We start from the raw sequence: 22,049 nt of genomic DNA on the forward strand, positions 1-22,049 counted from the left end.
AGGGTAACCGACAATACAAACTGTCCTAGGCAACGGAAGACACAAGCTTAGAAACCTAGGACTGAGTCAGAAAAAGGCCAGTACATGAGGACACTGGAAGGGAGAGGTGGCAGTGGTGGGGTATTTGGAATGTAGGGATTGGGGCCTCAGAGCAGAGGTTCTAGGCAGAGAATTAATCCTGGTTCATTTTTATTTAACCAAACAGTTTTATTTATTGAAGTAGACTGTATCAAGCTGAAATGAATGCTTTTTTTTCCCCCATCCCCTCAAACATACTCTTCCTTTTTCTCCACTTGGGCTTATTTTTCTTTTCTTTTAAATTTATTTATTTTTGTTTTTTGGGCATTGATGTTTTGCCTGCACGCATGTCACGTCTTGGAGTTACAGTTGTGAGCTGCCATGTGGGTGATGGGAATTGAACCTGGGTCCTCTGGAAAAACGGTCAGTGCTCTTAGTCATTGAACCATCTCCTCAGCCCCGACCTGGGCATATTTTCACTAACTGCCCAACTGACTGATCACAGCAGCCTCTGGCTGGCTGTCATCTTCGACCAACCTCTCCCTTCACTTCCTGACTTCTACCATTGGTGTCCGACAAGCTCCCAAGTGCTCTTGTGTCCCTATCCACTGCGGATGACAGGGCCAGGTACAGCCTTTGAATCAGGTAGCCTGGAGGTACAGTGCTGATTCTGCCTGATATGATACAGGCGACCTCCCCGAGACTCCATCCTCTGTCTGTAAAGTGGGAACAGTGCCTGTCTTAGCCAGTTGCGGTTTGACGACATTAGCCTTGCCACATCCCTCTTTCTGTCTTCAGCCAGGCCTGAGTGCCACTCACTTCCCTAGAGACTACTTCCCCAACTGACTCCACGTATCCCCTAGACTGGCTCTGCAGCACTCTCCTTCCCAGCGGTCCCTTAGGAGGGCAAGAGACCACCAGGCTTACCAGCCTAATGCGGATCTCACAGAAGCTCGCTCGCTCACGCTGCTTGCTATTGCTGGGATTGGCAACTTCGATGCAGTCACAGGTAACTGCCAGATGACCACATCATACAGATAAGCAGCCATGCCTAGGCCATCTCACCAGAGGTGTGGGTCCTGAAGTATGGAGCGAGAGATCCATCCTTAGGAGACTGGGGAATGGCAGAAGGCCAGCATGGTCTGTCTATCATAAGTTCCAGGTCATCCTGGGCTACAGAATGACACCTTGTCTCAAACGAACCTCAAACTCCCCCTAAAATCCCACAGCTAGGTCAGATCAGATCACCCGCCAACCTCAAACTGGTGGCTCCATGGACTGGCTCGTTTTGTGTCACAAGCTAGAGTCGTCAGTGAGGAGAAGCCTCAAGTGAGGAAATGCCTCCATGAGATTCGAAGTAGGCAGGCCTGAAGGGCATTTTCTTAATTAGTGGTTGGTGGGGGCGGGGGGGGGGAGATAGTTCATTGTGGGTGGTGCCGTCCCTGGGCTGGTGCTCCTGGGTTCTGTAAGAAAGCAGGCTGAGGAAGCCATGTGAAGCAACCCAGGAAGCAGCACTCCTCCGTGGCCTCTGCATCAGCTCCTGCCTCCAGGTCCCTGCTCTGCTCCATTAAATTCCTGCGTTGACTTCCTTTGATGATGAACAGCAATGTGGAAGCTGAGTAAATCTTTCCTCTCCAAGTTTCTTTGGCCAGGGAGTTTCGTCGAAGCAACGGTGACCCTAGCTAAGACACTCCCCATCCTGTTTTCTACACTAAGTCTTCTGGAGGAGAGGCCCAGTGTTCTGGATAGTGTCCAGAGCAGGGCTGTGGAAGGGGGTTCTTACTGTGATCCTTGTGTAACAGTATGTATAAAGAAAAGTGCTTGAGACACCTGCAGAGGCTGAGGGATGGGGCTAGGTGCACTGATTGTAGCCCTTACACTAGCTTCTGCTCTCCAGAAACCCCCTCTGGCCTCCGCAATCTGCCCGTCCCTTCTAGACAACCTTGGTCTTGGGGATGTCGTCATGTCCTTGTATCCACTACAGAATACCTTTTTCCTTCCTAGTTTTAAATTTCTTGACGATGGGATTGTACAGGGCATGTTTTCAAACTCTCAAGATTTTCCAAGACCCAATCGTGTAGTTATACAGACTTGCCAATGGATGGCTTTGCTGTGTCTGGCTACTGTATTTATTCTCTCTGCCTTGGTGCAAAGCTGGCATTCTGGATTTCTTATAGAGGCAGGAAGAATTTGGAGATGAGAGGAGAGAGGAAAGAAGTTGAAGTAGCTTGCAGGCACAATGTGGTAGGAAGGGCTTTGTCACAGAAATGCAGTGGGGCTGGGGACTGGGGGCCAGGCATAAGAGCTCACTTGACAGCTGCCTTTAAGATTGGGGTGGTGTGCTCCCTCCAAAGCCACAGTTCAAGTCAGACAAGCGTTAGGTATCACGGTGATGTTATCAGAGACCAGACCCTACTTCTCCACCCCCTTTTGGGGTACAGTTCAGCTCTGCGTGCCTAAAAAGCCAGGCAACAGAGAATACTGTCTGTAGAAGATAGAGGAAACATTGGCTAGCCAATGCTTCCGCTCTCCCATCAGGAGCACGCTGGTTGGTGGTTTCGAAGTGAGACCTCCAGAGACCTGAAGAAGCTTGCAACTACTGACTGGTCCAGATCTGTCATCTTACCTGGGCTCACAAGTGAAGCCTCGTATAGAGTCCATTACTTGGGGACTTCCCAAAGCCAGGGGAGAGCTCACTGCCACTGCCAGAAAGCCTATCTTAGGCAACAGCTCCCTTTAGCATTTCAGCTTGGAGGTGACTTTCCCTTGCTCTCTGGTTTTGCAGGTATAGTAAGAGGAGGTGCTGGTGTCTGGAGCTGGCAGGCTAAATTCATGAGCTCAGAGACTCTGGCAGGGTGCTGGCCTCACGCTGCCAACCAAGCAGACTTTGCTAAACATAACCTACTCCCTCACTGGCTCTCAGCAGCCTGCCTGAACAAGAGACTGCACAAACCCTCACCAAGGAGCAATGAGAGCAGAGTGCAGTGCTCAAAGCCACCTGAACTATGGAGTTTAGGAGGCTAAGCAGTAGGTCCCACACACTGGATCGCAGTGCCCGACTTCCAGGCAGTTTCTCACAGTCACCAGCGCAATCAGTTGCTAATTGATATGGGCTTTGTTTGTTTAAAGTCGGAACTATATATATTTGGTGAATTTGAGTTCCCTAGAGTACAAACCTAGCTTGGAAACTGATTTTAAACAGAGTGGCCCCATTAGTCCTAGGTGCTTCATGAAGGGTGATCTGAGTATCAAAGCTAAAGGTGTGTATGGAAAAGCATGACTTACGATCGCAAACATAAACGTGAAAAGGTATCTTACTGTGCAGTGTATATGTATCTTGAGAGCTAAATACCTAAAATATGTTTTACGCTAACAATCAGCCTGGAGTTGCAAGTCCATCTTGATAAAGGATACTTGCTTTAACAATGCCCCGGGGAATGAGGACTAAGGGTATATCTAGGTTTTGGTTAGAAGGGTTCTAGAGCTGCTAGTAATGAAGTGGACTGTGTTACTGGAAATCCCTCCGAGTTTAAGTTTTCTCATTACAATAAGAGACAGTTAACTCAGTTTAGTGCTATAATGGACATACATGCCCCAAACCATGCCCATGGTAAATAGGTGACTTTCTTCATTAAGCTAAGGGCCGAGGACGCAGCTCAGCAGCAGAGCACCGGCCCAGCTCATGCCCTGGCTCCACTCCAGCACTGCAAAACAAGACTTTTTTAAAAAAAGATAATTAAAAAAAATTGTTTGTCAGTTAAAACTTAGTTTGCAGTGGGTGCTGAAGAAATGGTTCAACTGAAGAGCACTGGCTGCTCTTCCAGAGGACCCAGGTTCAATTCCCAACACCCACATGGCAGCTCGCAACTGTAACTCCAGTTTCAGGGGTCTGAGCCCCTTTTCTGGCTTCTGTAGGCACCAGGAATGCACATGCAAGCAAGCATTTGTGCATAAATAATAAAATAAAATGTTTAGGGAACTGGAGAGATGACTTGGTGGTTTAGAGCATTGAGTGTTCTTCCAGAGGACCTGGGTTTGACTCCAAGAACTAATATGGTGGTCCACAAATGATTCGTTAACTCCAGTCCCGGGGGATTTAAAGCCCTTTTCAGACTTCTGCAGGCACCAGGATACATGTGATACAGTCATATATGTAGGTGAAATATATATTAAATACATTATAATAATACATTAAAAACAAAAAGAAAAATCATCAAAACTAGTTTGGATACATTTTATAATTTATTTTACATGCCTGAGCGTATATGCATACGCACTGTGGTTTTGTTTTTTTTTTTTTTTTTGGTTTTTTTTTTCGAAGCTAGGGACCGAACCCAGGGCCTTGCGCTTCCTAGGCAAGCGCTCTACCACTGAGCTAAATCCCCAACCCCGCACTGTGGTTTTGAAGCACCCAACAAAGCCAGAAGGCAGCCGGACAGTCCGAGCGGTCCTCTTGACTTGGAGCTGTGGACAGCTGTGAGCCTCCATTTGGGTGCTAAAAACTGAACTCAGATCCCCTGAAAGAGCAGCCAGTGCTCTTAACCACTGAGCCATCTCTCCAGCCCTCTGATTCTAAATTAATTTTTATCCTTTGATAATTCATGTGTGTATGTATTTTGAGCACATTACCCTTTTCTCCTAAATCCTCCTAGATCCACCTCAACTCTCTATTCTCCCTTCCCAATTTCATAGCCCTGCTCGCTCACTATTTCTCCCTCCTCCCCCATCCCCGCAACCTCCCATAACCACTGAGTTCATTTGTGCTGCTCACGTAAGCACTGGTGTGTTCCATCTGCCATGCATCGTTGCATGGCCAGGGCCCCCATGACGAGGGAGGGTGTCAGAGTATCAGCCTAAAAGGATAGTCGGGTTTTCAACAGATAGTGAAGCTCTTGCTTTGATTGGCCAGTTTACCAGGAAGGCACAGAATGAGTAAGGCACTGGAGATGCCCCCCCCCCCAATTGCCCCTTTACCCTCCCCTTGGTTTTACACAGAGCCCTGTGCAGCAGATTGAGCTGCTGGGATTCAGTGCTATCTGCTATGGGTCAGAACTGTAACCAAGCTTCACAGACCAAAAGGAGGCATTTCTCCTGGCCCAGGAAACGCAGGCGAGGCATCTAACCACAGCATGGAGCTAGAAGGCAAGCTTCCTACTTGGTTGGGAAGGGTTGGCCAGTTTACTAGACCCTGCAGGTACAGGAGCAGAGGCTGGGTCTAGGGAATCCCTACCGCTCCACTCCACCCAGCTGACAAAGCTGGGTTAGCACAGGAGGGCAGGATGAGGCACAGGGAAAGCATGTTAGGGTTACACCTGATGTAGATGAGGAAGGAGTCTCCAGTGAACCACTGGCATAGATTCATAAGGACTGTGGTCCTTAGCAGCGTCCCATTCTGAAAATTCTTTTGTGGAGTGTGGGGCTGGGGGGCTGAACCTTACTGATGTTCAGAAATGCCCAAACACTGAGCTACTCCCAGTCTAACTGCTCAGTCTTCTAGGAAGCAAGTGTTCCAGGAAGTCAGAGCTAGGCCTCCAAGACTCTCATCCAGGAAGCAGCCAGTGGTACGGGGACAGCTGCAGGAGTGGTAGCATCAGTGGAGGTGCACTGTGAGATCAAGAAAGCCAGACAGATGGATGGGTGGCGCCTGGGGACACAAGCAGAGACTGGGGTATCAGGAACGAGTGAAGGAATGGCCCGGGAGATGGCCCTCTAGGAAAGCAAAGGGCAGGAAGAAGCCCTTCTGGAGGCAGAGACTTCGAGAACTCGCTTTTCAGGCCTTAGGGGCCAGGTGCAGCTGAAAAGGGCCCCATGCCACCTGGCTGATGCTGTCTGTCGCTTGTCTCTGCATCCTGTCCTGGAAGTGGTGAGGTTCCCCACAGAGAGGCTGGAAGCGGGGCTTTGCGGCACTGTATTTACCAAGACTGGGTTGACAGAATGGAGCAGCTGGCAAAGGTCCTTTGTCACCGGGCATGACAATTTTGATCCCCAGAGCCCGTGGGTATGTTGGAAAGAGGGAACTGACTGCTAGATTGTCCTCTGATTGCCACACGAATGCCATGGCACACATAGCATGTGCACATATGTACATAGGCACATAATGAATGAATAAATCAATCAACAAATGTTAATACGTGTAAAGGTATCCCAGAGCCTGAGCGATCACTGTGGTTAGGAGTGCTCACTGCTCTTCCGTTGTTGGAAAACAAGTAAATGCTTAAAAAGATACCCAATGGCTGCTTTCTAGTTCTTATCTGTGAGCCGGGTACAAACACCCGAGGTTCTAAGCACTGGTGTTCTTAGAGCCCCAGGGCAGTCAGCTGCTGCGAGGCTCAGTGATCAGTCAGTGGCCTGCAGATAGCATCTGTGCCAGCCTGTGCTAAATGACAAGTTGCTGTGGGGAAGGGAAGGGAAGGGGGCAGGGAGACTCTAAGGCTACAGGTAGCATTGACTACTGTGGACACGCAGTGCCCCGCCCTTTCGGCGTGGTAGACCTTGCAGGCCTACAGTGTGCTCGGCCTTTGCCAAGGGCCAGAGCTGAAATGTGCAGTTTCCCTTTGCTAAAGGTCAAATTCCCAGCAGCTACTGAAACCACGTCTCCCATGTGAGGGGGAAAGGGGCAAAGAACCGGAACTCGTCACAGATAGCACCTTGCTGACACTCAACTTTATTCACTTTATCTATGTATTTAACAATTCTAAAGTATTTACTTCTTGCTTTGACAAAAAATGAAAAATATAGGAGCACGGACTCCTCTTTAGGAGAAAGGGGTTATATGTACAGCTACGGAGAGTTACGGTTCCTCCTTTACATACAAAGAAAATATTAATAAAAAAGTGCTTCATTGATCAAAAAGGGCTAAGAGCTGCAAGCACTTATTCACACTGTACAACAGACCCAAGACACCCGTATCATAACCTCTTGGCACCTCTCACTAGGAACTGCAGTCTTCAGTTATGCCGACCTTCCCCACCCGCAACTCCAGACCACAGCGAGCTTGGAGAACTTCACCCTGTTTCACTAAACTCGGCCCCTGCCTGGCCTGCTCCTGAAGGACCAGCAATACTCGGACACTGCAGCCTTCCCTTCAGCACGCACTGCTGGGAAGGCCTCTGGCTTCTCCAGCCACACTGAGGAACATGCAGAAGCCACCTTCCTGAGACACGGAAGGCCCATGGCCAGGTAACAGCTTCCAGAGGGGAGGGGCAAGGACATAGGCCAGGCTAAAATTAGGTGTCCCCCAGCCTCACCCAGCCCCAACACTATAATCTGCTCTGTTACCAGATTGCAGCTTTTAGCAGAGCCAAGCATCACCCTTGGGGGATGGGGTGGGCACAGACAGATGCCAACAATTCAAAGTACAAACCAAAACTGCTCTCTACCCTTCATACCCACCTCCACCACAGATAACTACAGACTTAAGGCTCTTTTTGGACCACATCAAAGCTCACTGAGGGAAGGTACCCCGAATCTCCTCAGCCATGTCACCTTCTAAGAACCCTACAGTCACCAAGGGCTCTTTACTGATAGCAGGAGCCAGACATGTGCCCACTCAGGCAGCCAAAAGCAGGACCAGGGACTCCTGGGTCCTTCCTGCTGCCCAGAAGTAAGAGAGGAAGGCTGATTGTGTGGAGAGCTTCGGAACTGTGGGGATCTGTCCCTCAAGGGGAGATGCATGATTGGTTTGCTTTGGGAACAGGAGACTGTGGAACCCTGAGTCTGGATTTCCCTGTGTTGGCTGAGGAAGAGATTGCTTATGGGACTAGGACCCAGAGGCGGACCTCAGGTGCCTAGCTCAGTGCAGGCCTTGACCACTGCAGCAGGATACTGCTTTCTGGCCAGTCTGTACCTTTTGGTCTGGAAGCCTAAAGAAGCAAAGAAAGCCCTACCCAATCTTGGTCATGTTAAAGATGGATCCACCTGGGCCAACATGTCAGCCATCTAGGCCCTCAGTAACTCAACAGAAGCACATACCTCTCTTTTCAAAGTGAGGCCTGTGGAGCACTTCACTGTGTGCTTCCTCCCAACACCATCCTGCTTTTTGTCTGTGAGGTAGGATGGCCCTATCTATCCCTCTCAGGAACAGTACTCAAGAAAAGGGCTTCCAGCCTCCCCAGCTGCAAAGGTGCACCAGTCAACTGTGACACAGCTGTGATGTGAAGAATGGTCATTAATGTTAGGCTGACTTTCTGTCCTGTTGTCTCAGGCCTTCATTCTGCCTCCTTCCATAGGGAAGCACTGAGTGATGTCACAGAGTGCCCGACAGCAAGCCACTCAGCAGTTCTAAGAGCCTGGTAACCTCTGGGCTTCCATTAAAAAAAATTAAGACAACTGGGACATTTTTCTTTTTAGAAGGCAAAGAAGAGGATGGAAAGGGAAGGGGAGAGGAAAGGAAAATCAATTTACAATCCAGTGGTACATCCCAATCTCTGTACAGGTTGTTCCATGCCCCCATCCAAAATGTATGGGCTTCTCGGACTGCCCAGGCTGTGTGTGAGCCTGTTACAGGGACAGCAGCATGGCCTCTGTCACCCCAGGTCACTGAGCTTCAGTTTGAAGTTGCAGCAATAGGCTTATCCAGTTCAAGGTCAATGCTGGAGCTTGTGGGATGGAGGCTGCTATAGCAAGACTTGCACACTCGACTGGGTTCAAAGAGCTGCTGGCTAGGAACTGGAACCTTCTGGTTACAACAACTGGAGCAGAATACGTTCCCACAATTCCTTGAGACAAAAAGAAAAAAACAACATTAGTTTCAGTTGGTAGGTTTTTTGTGGGAGAAAAACCAACTTCAGAGAGGCATTTGGTGTGTGCACCGTCTGCATGTGCTAGAAACTCGTTCATTTCTCCAGGCCAGGTCAGGAAGAAGCTCAACGGGAAGATGAGCCTACCTAGTGTAGTCATGTTCCCCTCCAGCCAAGGATGACACATGGCTGCCTCACCGCTCTGGTACAAGGCTGCCGGATGCACAGAAGATGCTCAGAAGAGCTCTCTGTGGGCAAATGAGCCCAGCACTACAACTGCCAGCTCAGCTGAGTGCTGACCTGATGCACCGTGGCTGCATTAACCTTGCACTGGCCATCTGGGTAGTCTGAGGTCAAACGGAGACCAAAGTCAAGGGGAGTCAGCCTGTGGGCCCCTCAAAGAAGAGAAACAACTATGCTGCCCAGCTGGGGATGAGGAACTGTGGCCTAATGGTCACTGCCTCACAGGTAAGTTGGATGCAGACTGCTGCCAGCAGCATGCAAAGCCAAAAACCAAAGCAGCACATGACACATGCTCAGCGTGAAAGGGAGGTGGAAGGATGAGGCCGTGGAGAAACACATGCACAATACATCCTATTAGACAGTGGTCAGTCAGCTAGGGCTCACTGCCCCGCCCGTGCATCTCAAGGCTCCCCTCTCTTTCTGCTAAAATCCCTATTTCTTTGCATCTTTGCAGCACAGGTCTGAACTGCCAGACTGAAACCTCCCCATGCCCTTCCCCAAACCCCAACACACACACGCACACACACACCCCCCCCCCCACATACCTACCCCCCTCCCCCACACACGGAAGGTACCAACACAGGATAAGCTCTGCTCATCTTACAATCCTACATTTGCTGAGCCCTGAAGCATAAACCCACACTGGTCAGTTCAGCACAGGGAACCCCAAGGCACAGCTCTCCAGAGATGAGAAGAGGGAGTGACAGAAAGGCTTCCTCTGTACTAACTTCTCAGCCATATTCCTCAGAACACAGACCACACTGGGTAAGGAGCACTCGGGCATAGGAGTAGCAGACACTGGAGACCACATGAGACAAAGAAACACTGGAGAAGGGAAGATGGGACACAGGGCAACAGGACCGGAAACAAGAACACAGAGCCTTTCATTTCTAGAGCATAGGGAAAACTATACCTTTCTAAGAAACACGAGTCCGCAAGAACTTGTGGTTACACAGGAAATCTTCAGAATGTCTGTACTTGTTAAACATACCCACTGAAGTTTGACTTAAAAGCCTGATATGAATTTGATCAGTTAAGCTTTTCTATCTGACTTTCCTTGGGAGATCCTGAAGGACCTAAGTGGAATCTTCCACACTAAACTCTCTGGGAAGATCCGCCCATTCTGCACAGTCCAGAGGGGCACAGGTGGCAGCAGACAAACCCTTGGCAGTGTCTTTCCTCAGCTGCTATGGTTCTTCCATGCCCACCCGTCTGCCTAAGCTCCTCCTCTCAAGGCTTCAGCCCAATGAGTGCAGAGAAGGGAATGGCAGCATTAGTGTGGAGAAGTAAGTTACTGTGGGTGTGCAGACATCACAGAGAAGTTGTTGTAAATGCTCACCACGTTTGATCAACACGGTCAGTGTCCCTGCAAGGAGGGGAGAAAGAGCTCAGAGGAGAAGCCACTTGGGCTAGGGGTGCAGGGTGGGGGAGACCCATGGTCCTAAGAGTGTCGTCTGTCCACGGAGATTTTTCTACCACTTTCAATACAGTCTCACTTCTACATGTGGGCCATGGTACGATTCTGATAAAGTTCCTATTCTAGGAACACGAGCATCTATCTACCAGACAGTCACTACCCCAGCCAGGGCAAAGCAGCCTTAGTGACTCACTCCCCAACCCAGGGAAAGAAATTGAGAGTTCTTGAGGTAACAAGGACTGGAGACTGCCCTCAGCTGTGTCTACTATCCTCCAGCAGCAGAGGGAGCAGGGAGCAGGGAGCAGGGAGCAGGAAGGAATAAGAAAACCCTGCTCCCTGCCTATGCTAGAAAATTGTTTTTGCTCAAAGTAGCCATGACCAGTTTTATGCTGGAAATAAGAAATGGAAGATCTGCAAGGTAGCTGTTACCCACCAACCTGGGAAATAAAGTATGTCCACATTTCAAAATGTAATAGTGATCACTGAATTGGAACAGAGCCCCCAAATACAGTTCTAGAAGGACCAATTTCAGAGGCACAGAACCACAACCCCAAGGGCAGTTCACACAGAACATTGCTTGTATGATGCCAAAGTTCAGATTCTGTAGCCCATCCCACCCTAAAAGTCACCCAATGGCACCTGCAGTGGTGCTTCCTACTGGCGAGCCAGAAGGCACTGTCACAGGCATAGCAATGGGCAGCCAAGTGGTCAGGTAGCCAACGGGTCATCTGTAAAACACATGGGACCAAGTTAGTAACAAGAGGTGACCAGTCAGCAGAAGTCAACAGAGCCACACCAGGGGGAGCAAGAGCCACAAGGACTACATGTGCTCCAGTGGTATCAGCCCAGCACGCCTGCTAACAGTGTAAGAAAGGTGTCCAAATTATTTGCCTGGAGGAGGCAACAATCTGCTGAGACAAACTGGCCCAACGGCACCCTGGGTTGTCATGAGCTGGCAGAGGCAATGGAGAGAAAGGGCCAGCTCACTGATGTTGATGTCCCTGTCTTACAACTGACGAATGTGGGTTCTCAGAGGCTGAGGCACAGAGGCTGAAGACTGACTGTGAGTTCTTCCTTGGTCAGTGGCAGGGGGCAGGGACTGGAGTGGAGAGCTGTAGGACACCTGTGTGGTTGGCACGCAGAGCAGGGGCTGAGCCTGTACCTCTGTGTCCTGTTTATCCACCTGCTCCCAGCTGGCTTCAGAGAAAATCTCTGTGCTGCAGCGAGACAAACAGTTCTGATCCAGATTGCTTTCCGAGTCGGGGATTGAAGTCTGTTGGCAAACAAACACAGCTGAACGGAGTGAACCTGTCTCCTCCATAGGAGGAGCAGAGCACTGGGGTCTATGGGCAAGCCTGAGGGATAAGGTGCCAAATGTGCAGCCACACCAGTCACCCAGACCTGGGCTGGCCAGGCGCAGAGAGGGGATGGGCTCAGAAGGGCGTAGAGACTTTGTCAAGTGACGTGGAATGGCAAGATGGGTCTTAGGAAGCAACTAGTGAGCTAGAGGGAGGAGGAGCTCCCTGTGTCAGCTGTTGCAGTGGGTCTGATGATTCAGTCCAGCACTGAATGACACAGTGATTTAAGTGCGCCCACCTTTTTTCTGAGGGACTCTTTGGGACAAGGAGAAACCATTATTTAGTATAAAGAAAAAGCCAGAGCTTGCTTTGGTTGCAAAGTCACTGGACTGGGATGATTACCCCAGAACCTGCCTTACACTGTCAGACCCATCAAAGAAAAAAAAAATGAGGAACTCTGGGCCCCTCATTTCTAGCCACCAAGCCTCATCAATGCTAAGCCCTCAACAATGCTTTAAAAACAAACAAACAAACAAACAAAGGAAAAAACCACCGCTTCTCTCCATTTCTCTTGCCAGCACCTGCCACAGAGTGGGTACAAAAACTTGTTCAAAAAGAGCAAAGCTTTCAACACTCCCAAAGTCTGGAAAAGCAGGCAGTCACTAGTGACTGAGGCAGGACAAGCACTCCAACCTAACAGAGTCAGCACTGCTCTACCAATGCCATTCTCAACAGGTGTGCAAGCCCTTCTAAAAATATGTGCTTTTACTTCAGGGTAGAGTGAATTGAGACAGGCTCTCACTTTGTTGTCCAGGTTAGCCCAGAACTCACTATGCAACTATGGGCTAACCTCAAACCTGTAGAAATGCTTTGCCTCAGCCTCCCTTGATTGCAGGCATGAGGCACAAAGCCTGGCCGACACAGAATCCTCCGCAGAGATTTCATCTCCTGTCATGCACACTAACCCCTCCCTTTCTCTAACTGCCTATAAGGGGTTAAGGAGCCAGCGCAGCAGAAAAGAGGCAGACTGCCGTCCCCATGGCCGAGGCTAACTTAACTCCCAAACACTCTGTCTCAGCACTGAGACCTCTCTAGCCCTCTCAGATGTCTGTTTCCATAACCATGCACTGGATGGCACCTGTGTGCCATCTCCTCGGATAGCTTCAAAGGAATCATGACCCAACTTACCACTTCATCTCCAAAGTCCCCATTGAAGCGCAGAGAGCTGGTCAGGTACTGGCTCTCCAGGCGACTCTTCAGTTCCTGGACTTGTTTCTTCAAGGTCTCCACTTCCTGCTGGTGACCAGACTCTATCTGTCGCAGGCGCTGTTGGATCGTGTCCGTGTACACAGGCATGCCGTCATCATCCAGGTGGCTGCGGGAAGGCTGCTCAGGGCTGTTGGTAGTGGATGGCCTCCCCGAGTGGCTATTCAGCCACTTGTGGTGCAAGTTCCGTGAGCACGAGTGAGCAGAGCTATAGCTTGTGGCAGACAGCTGGTGGCTCAGTGAGTCCTTACTCCTCCCAGCCTCCCCATTGGCACAGTGCCCATTGGGTGTGGGGTACTTCTGAAGGGTGTCAAACCCTGCAGGCTGTTCTGAGGCCTTGTTCTCAGTCTCTAGGGCACCGTTGCACACAATTCCCTGTCTACATTTGTCTAACGGCAAGGCACAAGGAGCCTGCATCATCAGGCTGAGGGTGTTGCCAGGGGAAGAAGTCCTGTGTAGCACAGAGTCCCACTGGGGCCTCTCAGCAGACCTGGGCTCTGGTGCTATAGGAAGCATGTCCTTGCCACTCAATCTACCACTGCTTGCCAGGCAGGGTCTGTGATGGAGCTGGGGCCCACTCTCTGACTTCACCTTATCTTCTAATAACATGTGCACGGAGTTGTTCATGTGTGGTCCTCTTGTCTCGAATGGGACTTGGGAAGGCAGCAGAGGACTAGACTCTGAGGTACCAAGGCCAATTTTTGCATCTACTGGGACAGCAGGGACTACATTCTGCCTGTCCTCTGCAATGTTCTCTACTTGAGGCTGTTCTACAGGGACCTCCTGGGAGTCCTCTCCCCTGAGAGGAGCTGGGAGTGAACTAGAGAGAACACTGTGCCCCGCCTCCCGCTGCTCAGGAATACCCTGGGAGAACGAAGACAGGCTGGGGCCTAAATGGCTCCTTAGAGTAGCGTCATCCAGCTGTACAACCGAGCCCTCAGCTGCCGTCCTACTCTCTTTTGTTAGGGGTGCCTCCTCTTTGACCTCTGGCACCTCAGTGTGCTCCCTGTGGGCAGGCTCTTCTACCCCACTCTCCTCTTTGGTGGCCTCTTGCAAAATATTCTCCATCTGCCCTTCAGCCACACCAGCTGCCACAGATAGCTCAGCTCCTCCGAGCAGCCTGCTGGGCCTGCGCAGGCTGTCTATGGCAGGCACCTCTTCCCCAGCGCCAGCAAAGCTGCTCAACTCCAGCGAGCGCCCGTGCTCCTGCCACTTCTCATTCAGGCTGGGGTCACTGCTGCGCCGGCTGGCCAGCGGCACCATGTTGTCACAGGTTGTGGTCAGATTGTCAAATGATCTAGTCTTGGGTAGCCTAAAAGAGTTTGGGGAAAATCAGAATCTTAGAGGCTATTCAGAGGGCCACAGAGGACAGCAGGTTTCTAGTAAGCTACTGTTTCACGACTGGGCCACTGCAGCCACATCTCTGAAATGACATTTCCCAGGGTCTCCTAGAGCAGCATGGCTCTCCACTGGTACTGCGTGCACTTCCTCACTGCTAGTCCCCACCCTCAAATAAGCTAACAGCATGTATTATTTCTAAAAGGCATCCTTTTACTTTTATTTTTTCCTTATTTTTTGATTTTTCAGACAGGGACACATGTATTCCAGGTTGGCCTCACACTCTCTCTATAGCCTAGGAATGACCTTGAACTCCTGACCCTTCTGCCTCTACCACCAATGGGCTGACAGTACAGGAATGTGCCACCATGGCAGGTTTATGCAGCACTGGGGCTCAACCAAGGGCCTCATGCACCTGCAGCCTTCAAGAGGCATTCCTCAGAGTGTTCTATGCCTCTCAAGCAGTGGCAAAGGAACTTGCTGGTTCTTTGTACTGTATATTTTAACTTCACTTATTATCTTCCACACTGATCTTAATAAAGCATGTAGACAAGTGGCAAAACCAGTTTCTCTTATCTTATAGCATCTGACTTCCAAGCCTCAGAAGACTTGAAAGGAGCAGAGAGGAGGAAGCAGGGAGCAGGGTGTAAACAAAGCAGAGTCCATGAGGACTCTGCAGATGTGCTCCACCACCGAGAAACTGCTCAGTGCATGTGGTAGAATAATGTAGCGACAGGTCCAGCTCACTTCCAGAAATAAGACTTACTGTCTTCCTTAAGAAGCTAAACTTCAGCCAGATTCATGCCAGTAAATCCAAGACTCACATCACTGCAAGTCTAAGGTCAGCTTTGGAGGCAGGGGAGGGAGGGAAGGATGGAGAGGAGGGGGGAGAAGAATAGAAGAGGGGAGGAAAAAGGGCCCTTGAGAGAAAATAGCACCACTTAAGACTTGGGACTGGGGCTTCAGCTCTGGGCTCACCGGCTCAGCGGAGGCTCATCAGGGCTGGTGCCTGGGGCTGGGTACGGCGCACAGCTGTCATCTGTGGGGGTGGATGGGGACGGGCAGGGAAGGTACACTGCACTCCACAGCATCAGATTCCGCACATGGCACACCGGGTACAGCACCTGAAGAGGGGGAGGGAGGACAAAGGTTTATGTATGTCCCAGTAAATCTGTTAGAAATGCCGGGGTTACACAGCAAGAATGAACACACCTAGGTGGGCCACTCAACACAGCTGGGTCACAGATCAACAAGGAGGTGGCACCAGCAAATGAAGGTCTATCTCCCAAGAGGATAAGATACAGAACTCTTTATTTAAAAGCTTCTTGTGAACATGAAAATCCAATGGAGCCTTTAAAGGCTGATTTACATTATCTCAGGTGGTCTTTACTGAATGACAGACAGGCTTCCATCAGCCTGATTTACCGAGTAAGAATCGTTCTGTTACACGACGAATATGGCTGTTTCCCAGAAGCTTGGCTTCAGTAGAAGCTGCAAACCTATTTTATAGAATCACTCAAATTAATCATGTGAAAATAAATTAATCACTCAAATTAATCATGTGAAAGTAAGGCTATTTCCCCACCCTTTAGTGCCACTTCCCCAGCAGGCACAGTGAAGGGAAAAAGAGACATTGCAAACCTTTACTTCTGACTACTTAACTGTGATGATAATTGTATTAATTGCCCAGAAATGCAATCCAACCCCTGAATAGCCTTCATGGACTTCTAAGGGCTTAGAATGCATCCAGCATCCAACAAAGGGAACAGCAATGCCTTTTTTTTTTTTTTTTTTTTTTTTCGGAGCTGGGGACCAAACCCAGGGCCTTGCTCTTGCTAGGCAAGTGCTCTACCCCTGGGCTAAATCCCAACCCCACAGCAATGCCTTTTAACACAGACATGCTGCCTCTCTCTCTTTAACACAGACATGCTGCCTCTCTCTCTTTAACACGGACATGCTGCCTCTCTTTCTTTAACACAGACATGCTGCCTCTCTCTCTTTAACACAGACATGCTGCCTCTCTCTCTTTAACACAGACATGCTGCCTCTCTCTCTTTAACACAGACATGCTGCCTCTCTCTCTTTAACACAGACATGCTGCCTCTCTTTCTTTGGTTAGCAGAAGGCATTCTTTTGAGGGAACACAGTGTTAAAAGGCCTGGCAGCTCTCATGTGTGCAAAAAATCACAGACAGACACATGCCAACACCAGAAAGAATTTTGTGTTGAGACAGAGATGCAGTGGGTCTCATAGCCTGGTTCATGGGAAAGTAGCAGGAGCCTGGTGTCTGACCCATACAAGGAATCTGAGAGAAGGAACCTTAGTGCTTTTTCCTCCAGAGTGCGGAAACAGGTTCAGACTATGCTGAGCTCTGGAGGAAGTGCAGGTGATGATTCATGACACGGGAATGATGTGTTCTACACCAAGCCACCTTGAACCTGGCTGGGCTGGTCATGGACAGGCCAGAGCATTATCAAGACACGGGATGTCTTTACAGAAACAGAATGGTAGAAAATGAAAAGTGGAACCAGTACCTTGAGACAGCTGACCGTTTTCATAAAAACAGGTTCTACTCAAAGCAGCTCCCACGTGTCCCCACCCTCCCACTCCTTCTGCTGATCACCGAGACAGGCCAAAGGGTACATACGGCTTCTGACTGGGATGAATATAGCAGGTTTTTGAAGGCCTTGTTGCCGGCCCGCAGAAGCGACCACACCGAGCATGTCCGTTCCTGAGTCTGCTTCTCCCCCCTCTCCTTGGCGTTGTTGCACAGGAATGTCCCAAAGAGACAGGAGTAGGTGTGCTGGACCAGCTTCACCTGCGAGAGGTCAATCAGGCAAAACCATGCAGTGGGGCACATGGCCACAGAAAGGGGGCTAACCCAGCTGAACACTTCCGCCTACTCAGCCATGTGGTCTGCATGTGTATAGGCAGCTAACATGCGACACCTCCTCTTCAGTTACCAACTGCAGGGCGTGACCCTGACCACCAGCACTCCCATGTCAAAGACATGCTAATGCAGGAGGGAGAGTGGGGAGAAATGCTGGGGCAGTCAGAAGTATGGGGATGGAAGCTGGAGGACATGGGGACAGAGGGCTCAAACAGGAAGAGCACATCTTTCATCAAAGGTGCGGATGGCTGACAGCATCAGCAGAGGCTGGAGTGGGGCACGGCACGTTCAGATAGTTTCTGTCTCTAACTACACTTTAGACCTTGCACTTTAGGAGCCAAATTTAAACCAAGTCATGTTTACAGAGGAAAGCCTGGTGCACCCAGATTCGCTGAGTGAAAAATAAAATGCCAGTTAACTGCTACTGCTTTTAAATAAAGCAGTCACTCCTTATGAAATATGAAAAATGCGAAGTTGTGAATGAAAATGGCCCCCTAACACTTGAATCAGCATCCCTCTAAGTGTGCGTGGGTCCCAAAATGTAGAATCATTAAGTCCAAACTCACAAGGAATGCTTCGTTGAACTCAAAAGAGCAAGGAAATTGCCTCTGGAGTTGATGAACGCAGTCAAGCCATTGGAGAAACACTGGGCAACGCTCATTCAGGTCATCGGAGTTCTCCCCATGACCACACCGATCAGCAAACTTATGGCCAAAATCCAGCCATTCCATCTCCACAAGGACTTGGAAACCCTGCAGGGAGGCATGAAGGAGAGATCACTTGTACAGTACAGTCTCACCTGTGACATCCTGAGCTCCATGTCACCAAGAGCCTTCTAGTAAGTCCCTCTGGCACAGGCTCAGAGCCAATTCTCTCTGCCTAATGGGTCACACAGTTTTACACAAATGTCTCAATTCGTCAGCTCCACTCAGGAGCCAGCTAAAGGACACTGACGATCTATCTATATTTGTGTAGTCTTTCTCATTTACTACACAAATGCTACCTGCCTACTTAATTCCTCCTGTACTGAATCTCACCTCTGATGTCACATTTATAAAGCCGTATTTGTAAACCTTTTCCCCAGCAGCAATTTTTACCAATATCTGTGTTTGTGCTTTTGTTCTTTTGTCTTTAACCCAACAATGGTTATGCCAGAGCAGATGTTTCTCCCAGAATGCCATGCAGTTCTGTCTAGACCTGCTATTATAAGCATGTGGATGCTCTTTTAAGCCTGTTTTCCTGAAGTAGACACAACCTTTCTTTCCCAGTAGGGAAGCTGCAGAGGAAACCTTTCTCTATCCTCAGTGCCTGTTACTAATCATCACACGCCTAGCCATATAGCAGTAGGCGATGGATAGACACAGGACTACAACAAATCATACTTCCTATAGACGTACTTCCATCCCCAAATTGATTACAACCTATCCTGAAATACTCCTCCCTCCCTCAGATACACATACCTCTACGGTTCGGTAATAAGGGTCCAGCAGAAGCTTAGCCAGGGCCACGATTTGGGGAGTGCGATCCCAGCCATCTGAGCAGTGCACTAGCACTGGTCGCTGATCTCGGTCCACAGCATGCACCACGAGAAGTGCCGACTTCAGAAGCACAGACAGGTGGTGGAGCCACTTCGTACTTTCAAGAGCAGAAAGCCAACTATAAAGAAGATATGGAAATTCTGATCTTTATGATTTTATGGCATCATGTCCAATGCCTATTAAATTAAAAAAGCAATTCCACAAAACCTTTGTTTCCAAAGTGATATTAAAAAGTCTATTCATAAAGAATGTCCAGGTGAGACTCAAGCTGCACAATCAAGAGAAGACAGCTTTAGGGGAAAAAAAACCCCGAAAAATCAAAAAAAGCCCTGTAATTAGTAATGCTACACTGTACCCAGCACTTGGTGTATGTGTGAGGAGGCCAGAGAGGGTGTCGGAGCCCCCGGAGCTAGTTATGGCTGTGAGCAGCACAATGTGGGTGCTGGGAATCAAACTGCCAAGAGCAGTATGTGCTCGTAAGCATAGCCACACATCTCTCCATCTCCAAGCCTCCTTCCCTCTCCCTCCTCTTTTTTTCCCTAACGTGCTGGAAATAAAACCAGGGTCTCACACTTGTTAGTTACGTATTCTACCACTGAGCTATGCCCCCAACCCTGCTTCTGACACACACACACAAGTATGTGCCTCCCCCAACCCACATTTAATTCACTTGAGACAGGGGCCTTGTTATGTAGCCCAGGCTGATCTGGAACCCAATTCTCTCCGAGTGCTGGTATGTACCACCACATCTAGCTCTTTACAGATGTCTGCCCAATGGGGAGTGTGTGTGTGTGTCGGGGGGGATAGGAGGAGTAGTCCTAGACTGGTACACAGAGTGTAAAAATAGCTCTTCTGGAAGCACAAGAATGGTTCAAATTTACCTATCACCCACGGCTAAGCCTTGACGACTTACTGACTAAAACTGCACAGGTCCATTATGATCGTTAGACTCATAAGAACTGGAGCAATGGCTACATACTATCGCTGACTTAGGTTGGATTCAGAAAGAGGACTCCTCCACCTTTTCCAAAATCCTTTCAGGGTTATCAGATAAAAAGAACTGATAACTTTCTCTTTGGCTTGAGGTTACACAGTCCACTGCCATGCTCAAATAAGCTGACATTTTGTTTCATGTGCTTCTTCCCCCATCCTCATTCTCCCAAACTACTTTTGTGGTTCCCCCTCCCCCAAAATGTGGCCAAATTTGTGGTTTAAGGCTAAAGTCTAGCCCTTTAAGCACTGAAAGATAAGGAGTAACAATTGTCCAGAATCTTTGAGAAAGCTTTGCCAAGATAAGGTCTAGATAAGGCCTACCGGACAAAGCCAGTCTACTAAAATCTGAAGAAAGAACATGAATGTTATTAAGAGTCCAAGAAAGGGAGATCTGTCCTGCCAGACAAGCAAACTACAGAACAGGGTGTACAAGCCCTGTTTCCCACCTACACTGTGACTCAGAGACTGACACTATGCTGCCATCATTGCTATTCCCCAAGCTTTGCCCCTACATCATGTCCTTTTATTTAATGAATTATAAATTTGTCATAGGTAAAATTCAATTTCGAGATTCCCTATCTTCTAGTTAGATACACTTAAAATATGTTCCTGATGAGTGGGATGTTTTCTCTTTTGTCTTAAAAGAAATCAAAAGGCTGAGAGATGAGTAACTGTGGACATCTCCCAGCTGCTGAGGAAGCAGTAAACTAAACTCTAGTGGACACTCTTGACCCCACTGAGCACGAGCCAGTGTTGTCAGCCTGAGAGAGAAGCTGAGAGAGAGGCAGCCACCAGAGGGGATGCCCCAGCACTTTGTACTCTGTCAAACTGCAACAGAAACATACCATCCTCCGTCCTCCACAGCCCCTGATGGGTGGCTCACCAAATGTCCATCATTGCCATGGCGTCGACTCATCCGTAAAGGAGACTTAAGTACCCAAATACAAGCAGCATTCTATCCTCAACAAATCCCCACTCACTTGCACAGGGATGGGCTAATTCATTTTTTGCATTCAAATTAAAGTTTTGTTTTTAAATAGTCCCCTCCCCGTCTGTCTCTGTCTCTCTCTGTCTCTCTCTCTCTCTGTCTGTCTCTCTCTCTCTCTCTCTCTCTCTCTCTCTCTCTCTCTCTCTCTCTCTCTCTCTCTGTGTGTGTGTGTTTTGGGTTGCAGACATTCATGAACCACCATATGGATATTAGGAACAAAAGCTGGATTCTTTCTATGCAAGGGCAACAAAGTGTTCTTAACCACTGAACCATCTTTCTGGCCCCAAAATTAAGTTTTTAAAGAGAGAACTTAAATATATGTGAGGTGTCAGAGACTACGCAGTGCTAATCTGGTCTTTTTATTGTACATGAAAAGGGATCCTGAGCAGTTAAGCTAAATGGCCACGAACAGAGTCTGTGACAAGTCTCTGGAGTCCTCACACTAACCTAAAAGGACTAGCAAGGCCCTGGAGCTAAGGGACAGATGCAAATGGAAAGTCTTCAGAGGAGAAGCCAGTTCTCCTTTGGTCAGAGTGGTGGTCTGAATGAGAATGGCCCAACAGGCTCATGTATTTAAATTCTTAGTCATCGGGGAGTGACACTATGTGAAAGGATTTAAAGGATTAGAAAGTGTGGTCCTGTAGGAGGACACTGATTTGAATCACTGGGGTAGGCTTTGAGGTTTCAGCCTTTTCTTTTTTTTTTCTCCTCGGAGCTGAGGACCGAACCCAGGGCCTTGTGCTTGCTAGGCAAACGCTCTACCACTGAGCTAAATCCCCAACCCGGCTTTGAGGTTTCAAAAGTCCATGCCAAGTCAGGAGTCTCTCTCTGCCTATAGATGGTGACACAGCTCTCAGCTGCTGCTGCCCCAGTGTCTGTCTGTATGCCACTATGTTCCCACCATGATGCTAAAGAACTAAACCTCTGAAACTGTAAGCCAGCCCCAAGGAAATGTTTTCTTTCAACTAGATATAGTGGTGCAGGCCCTTAATCTCAGCCCTCTGGAGGTGGAAGTAGGCAGACATCTGTGAGTTTGAGGCCAGCTTGGTCTATGAAGCAAGTCCAGGAAAAGCCCTGTCTTGAAAAACCAATGGAATACACCTTTACTCCCAGCACTCAGGAAGCAGAAAAAGGTGGATCTCTGTGAGTTCAAGGCCTGCCTGGTCTACAGAGTGAGTTCGAGGACAGCCAAGGACACACAGTAAGACCCTATCTAGAAAATAAAGAAAAGAAAAGAAAAGGAAAGGAAAGAAAAGGAAAGAAAAGGAAAGAAAAGAAAAGATGCTTTAGTCGTGATGTCTTTTTACAACAGAACAGTCAGA

General features: G+C 48.9%; 1 protein-coding gene across 7 annotated transcripts in view; it reads right to left on the reverse strand.

Moving 5' to 3' along the window:
* Positions 1–6,661: 6,661 nt before the first annotated feature.
* The window catches only part of Mtmr3 (myotubularin related protein 3), a 118,243-nt gene continuing 102,855 nt past the window's right edge, over positions 6,662–22,049 (reverse strand). For 6 of the 7 annotated variants that reach the window (XM_032916851.1, XM_032916847.1, XM_032916850.1 and 3 more), the window contains 8 exons: positions 18,669–18,864; positions 17,775–17,960; positions 16,966–17,136; positions 15,297–15,442; positions 12,903–14,292; positions 11,579–11,689; positions 11,056–11,144; positions 6,662–8,735 (listed from right to left, as the gene is read on the reverse strand). In XM_032916851.1, coding sequence (XP_032772742.1) covers positions 8,564–8,735; positions 11,056–11,144; positions 11,579–11,689; positions 12,903–14,292; positions 15,297–15,442; positions 16,966–17,136; positions 17,775–17,960; positions 18,669–18,864 — 2,461 coding nt within the window. In that variant the 3' untranslated portion in view covers positions 6,662–8,563. The remainder of the gene's footprint in view (positions 8,736–11,055; positions 11,145–11,578; positions 11,690–12,902; positions 14,293–15,296; positions 15,443–16,965; positions 17,137–17,774; positions 17,961–18,668; positions 18,865–22,049) is intronic. The other variant, XM_032916852.1, reaches the window with a different exon arrangement.

This window comes from Rattus rattus, chromosome 11 (assembly GCF_011064425.1).
Source record: "Rattus rattus isolate New Zealand chromosome 11, Rrattus_CSIRO_v1, whole genome shotgun sequence".
Lineage (NCBI taxonomy): Eukaryota > Metazoa > Chordata > Mammalia > Rodentia > Muridae > Rattus > Rattus rattus.